Source organism: Montipora foliosa, chromosome 3, assembly GCF_036669935.1.
Source record: "Montipora foliosa isolate CH-2021 chromosome 3, ASM3666993v2, whole genome shotgun sequence".
In the NCBI taxonomy this organism is placed as follows: Eukaryota; Metazoa; Cnidaria; class Anthozoa; order Scleractinia; family Acroporidae; genus Montipora; species Montipora foliosa.
The window spans coordinates 8,930,782-8,935,781 of NC_090871.1; the positions used below are offsets into that span (position 1 = coordinate 8,930,782).

At 41.9% G+C, this 5,000-nt stretch overlaps 1 protein-coding gene across 2 annotated transcripts in view; it reads right to left on the minus strand.

Moving 5' to 3' along the window:
- Positions 1 to 5,000, minus strand: part of LOC137996668 (serine-protein kinase ATM-like) — a 194,784-nt gene that overhangs the window by 3,028 nt on the left and 186,756 nt on the right. For both annotated transcript variants that reach the window (XM_068842189.1, XM_068842188.1), the window contains exons 64-67: positions 4,946 to 4,987; positions 3,006 to 3,126; positions 2,331 to 2,417; positions 426 to 604 (exon numbers count right to left, since the gene is read on the minus strand). In XM_068842189.1, the coding sequence (XP_068698290.1) occupies positions 426 to 604; positions 2,331 to 2,417; positions 3,006 to 3,126; positions 4,946 to 4,987 (429 nt within the window). The remainder of the gene's footprint in view (positions 1 to 425; positions 605 to 2,330; positions 2,418 to 3,005; positions 3,127 to 4,945; positions 4,988 to 5,000) is intronic.

Genomic DNA, 5,000 nt, shown 5'->3' on the forward strand with positions numbered 1-5,000 from the left:
TCCGAGTGCTAGTCCGGATACTCCCGATGTCGCGCAAGTGTTCGATCAGCAGAACCAATTCAAAATGTAGAGGCACATTTCTTCTGCTCTGAATTCTATAAGCGTGGTCCCACAATAGCGCCTTTGAACAGGGGCACCAAACGTCCAGCACGAATAAGGACCAACTACATTGCTTAAAATTCACTATTTCCTTCACAAAAGTTACAAGAGGGCCAGCTTCCAACGTTTCATGCGGGACGAATGTCATCTGAACCTAGTGTTATGACCCACCGTAGCTCACAGGCATCTTGCTGCTCATGATCCGAACTGGTCATCGGTAGATCAGAGGTTCGGCTCCTATCCCGAGGACTGGGAATTTTTCCGACTACGCCTTTGCCACCATCGGTAACCTTGCAATAATTTTTCTCAAGACAGAATTCGCTAACCTCAACAATTGTCCTAAGTGATTCTTGAGATGTCCTCATAACTTCCATTGTCTTCTCGCAGCATCGTCTGTACACTCCCTCCACGCCGGTCAGCCCCATACCATCCACAAGGTCACGTGTCAGACGAAACGGAACAGTCTCAGGCGTCGGTAGAAATTTCCCTTGCTCAAACGCTACACCTAAAAAATCAAAATAACGTTTTGAACCCTACGATAGCTGAAATGCACCCATTTGAAGCCCTTCAGTCGCACATGCTCTGCGCATAACTTATTGGAAAGATTACGTTTTTGCAAACGTTGGCTGATTAGAGTGTAATGTCAAGTGCTAGGTTTCTACCCCATATGAACCATGTGAGCTTTAGCCCTACTAATGGAAATGGGCCTACACAAGGACAGAGAAAAACCCTGACAACCTTATTGGTCGAGCATCTTCTTTCGTAGCAATGGACAGCTGTTTTGTCAGCACTAAATCGGAGTAAAACAAAAGCAGAAGCGAATTCTGAGAAAAGCTTAAAAAAAATTCGCTAAACATGTACATGGGTATGGGTACAGGTGCGTGGATATAAACATGGCATAAAAAGTGAACGGTCAACCATGGTATGATTTTAAGGACCTGGGGCCCGTTTCTCAAAAGTCCCGATAACTTTTCGGGCCCGAAAAGCCATTTGTGAAACTGCCAACCGCTTGCTTTGGAAAGTCGATCTTTTAACATGTTTTAACGATAACAAAAAGAAAAATGTCTGTGAAGTGTGACGACTTAAATCCTCTCCGTTCTTCAGATACAAAGGGAATTGTGTCACCCGAAAATGGCGCGTAAAGTTTCGGGACTTTCCCTGGACGGGTATACTAATGGATTGCGCGCATTCGTGAAAGAGCGAATGGTGGTAATAACATGCTGGGTAACATGGTGGTCCGCTTTGAATCCTCAAACACCATAATACCGAAAACAAGTTGCATATAAATGTTAATAAAGCCTGCGTTATCCTTTTTAAAGGAGAATTAAAAAGGGCGTAAACTCAAATAATTTTGTCGCAACGATAAATATCCCACGCGCGCTAGAGTAAAAATATTTTACCCTCTTATCGAAAAACTTAACTGTCTTTCTTTCCGCAGCTCCCGCTAAGTAAGTTTTACAAAACAAACAGTCATTTAATCAATTCCCAAAAACTAGTCAATGGTATGAATCTCTCAAGATTTTGAAGTACAAAACTGTCTCTGACATCAAAGCGGGAACATGTCAGGTAAGCAGTAACGAAAGGAAAACCTAGAAAATTCAGACTTGTTTCATTCTATAAGCTCTGTGCAGTGCTCTAACAACTGAGATATAAAACCAACCAGGAGCTGGTCGTTTTGTGAGTTCATAATAAACCCGTATAACAGATCATAGTTAATAGATGTAGGCTGGTTTTGAAACTCGACAAGTTTCTTTGTTTCATGTTTTTGTTCGCTTTTTGGGCCTTGACCCTGCACAAAACCCGGCAGGATAGTCAATCAAAAGCTTCGACAAATTTATTCGAAATTAACTTGCGAACCAAAAACAAAAGATTGTGCAGGGTCACGGTCGGTTCAACATCTAATTGCTACTGTATTGTTCCTGCTTTTGAAATTCCCAGGGTATCACAACCAGTCCCTAGATTAACTATAAACAGATGTAGATAGGATGAGATTGCACTGATATAGTTTCCTCAAATACTGAACAGGCGCCCGTCTCTCACTACCTCCCTTGTGGATGGAATGATCACTGCTAAATTAAAGGTAAGGGGACTTTAAGAGAATACGTAAAACTAACCATTAGGTTTAGTTTGCAAACAACAGAGACAACAGGATATAGGTGCACCCAAGGCAAGCAAATAATTCTCAAGGTTTCGGGTTTTTTTAGAGCGTTTCTTGCTTCTTTCGTGCTTACCCAAGTCGATGTGCACAAGTTCTGCTGTGTTGCAGTCGACGAGGATGTTCTGGACGTGACGGTCTCCCAAACCAACAATGTACCCAACTAGAGATGAAAAAAAAAAATCTGTATTTGAAAACGGAGCTAACAAAACAGCTCTTGGTCAATAAAACAAGATTTTACGTCAGAAAAAAAAAAAAAAACAGATTAACCAACCAACACTAATTCTACAATTCAACTGAACAATAAGAAAACGAACACAATTTATATAAAGTACTCTGAAAGAAGAAAATGTACGAAGCAAGTAATTACAAAATGTGGCACGCCTATGGTAACGACAACCGCGAAGAAAATGAAAAATGCGAAAGTGGCGGCGATAATGATCTTGCACAAAAATTAACGACCAAAGCAGCCTAGAGGAAACGTTAAAACTAACTCATATACTTGCAAACAAACTTGTTAAAAAGACCATGGAGAGCAATTCCGATGAACTGATAAGTTGAAAATAGCACTTCTGCATCATTCTTGAGGCACAAAATAATATACAGTAGCTATAAGGTTAATAGATATGTTCTCGGATGGGCTGAGAAAATTTTGCGACATTCAGTTTTAATCGAATCCTTTGGTTAAATGATTCAAGAACAAAGCTTTCACAAAATTGCTTTAAAAAAATCAACCAAACTGCATTGTCACCTATGGACGAAATAGCAGCGCCTCTTGTGTAAGTTAGTCTCCTCTCGAACCACACCGCGGGATCAGGAAACTTCTCAAGAAAGAAGTGTCGGAACACTGGTTTAAAGTGCTCCATTATCTCCTGCAAAAACAACGAAAGCAATAAATTTCGGGTCCGAAATAGAATGGCTAAACCAAAATACAAGGATTTACATCAGTGAAGAGGAGTACAATTTTAATTGTTGTTCATGGTGTGTAAAAATGACATGGCTGCGGAGGGCAAGAAAATAGCGACTCAAAGATCTACGACGACGACGTCGACGAAAGCTTCACTTCAAGATAATTTTTGGACTATCGCAAGTCAATCGCGAAAGACTTACGATACTGCAAAGATATATCTTGAAGTGAGTTTTTCGTCTTGTTCAAGTCGTACAATGAGAGCGAAATATCCTAGAAACAAATTGCTACAAGCAGGTTCAGAGTAAAAATCGAGAAAGAAAGGTTCATATTTATCACAGGTAACCCAGGCTCACTGTGTGCGTCACGTAGGTATTAAAATATAGAGAACATATGAGGCGAAGTTTAGGTCTGAAAATGTGCTAGAAAATGGTAATAAAAATCGATAAAACTTATCATGTGGTGAGCTGTTGTTGTCTTTAATACGTACACGAAGTTTCGGGGAAAATGGTCCCCGTTCACCTTCCTTCATAATATAGTGACAAGGTAGGAGACGGAAGCGAGCGTCGCGACTCCGATCGACCCAAAACAAGCACGATTTTTTCTGCGAAAATCAAATCCAGTCGCTAAATAAACACGCCAGGTTCGTGGAATAGGAATTTCTCTAAACCATAAATCCACTGAAGCATCTCCAGGTAGCAACGCGGAGCCACCAGACTCCGTAAAACTTGCAAGTTAACCTGCTAAAATGGCGGCCAGAAAGCGTGGTACTCACGAAGTGCCCAATTCAAAATGGCACTGAACTCTGGACGCCTGGTGACGAGTATAATAAGTCTCCCTCGAGGGAGGGGAGTCCCAAATTGCTCAGTGAGTTTTGTTTGGGACTCCCCTCCCTCCAAAACTTATTATACTCGTCACCAGGCGTCCAGAGTTGAGTGCCATTTTGAATTGGGCACTTCGTGAGTACCACGCTTTCTGGCCGCCATTTTAGCAGGTTAACTTACAAGTTTTACGGAGTCTGGTGGCTCCGCGTTGCTACCTGGAGATGCTTCAGTGGATTCATGGTTTAGAGAAATTCCTATTCCACGAACCTGGCGTGTTTATTTAGCGACTGGATTTGATTTTCGCGGAAAAACTCGTGCTTGTTTTGGGTCGATCGGAGTCGCGACGCTGGCTTCCGTCTCCTACCTTGTCACTATATTATGAAGGAAGGTGAACGGGGACCATTTTCCCCGAAACTTCGTGTACGTATTAAAGACAACAACAGCTCACCACATGGTAAGTTTTATCGATTTTTATTACCATTTTCTAGCAATTTTTCAGACCTAAACTAAGCCTCATATGTTCTCTATATTTTAATACCTACGTGACGCACACAGTGAGCCTGGGTTACCTGTGATATTTATATGCTCATGTTGTCGGCAAAACCTCAAATTTGGTGACTTCATCGCTGTCGAGGAAAATATTTGCTAACATGCGTGCCGCACGTGCATCATGTTTTTTTTCCTCTTTTAACCAATGATATGATTGTTTTGTGGCGTTGTCGATGCTAACACTCAGGGGGTAAACAAGCGCCGGAAAGGGCGGGAAAAGGGCGGGAAAAGGGCTGCAAAACGACTTACTGGCAAGGAGCGCAGATAAAGCGCGGGGAACAATGGCAACTGAATATGCGTCGCGTTGAGTCTAACACGTAAGGGTTCTTTAATCAATTAATCAATCTCATGCGACAGCACAACTCTGTAAGAATTTTTTAAGGCAGTTTTGTCTCCCAAAAGCTCACTTGCCTGGTACACTTCGTAACGTGGTTTTCTTGCATCATCACCCAGCTGAAATGGGCGT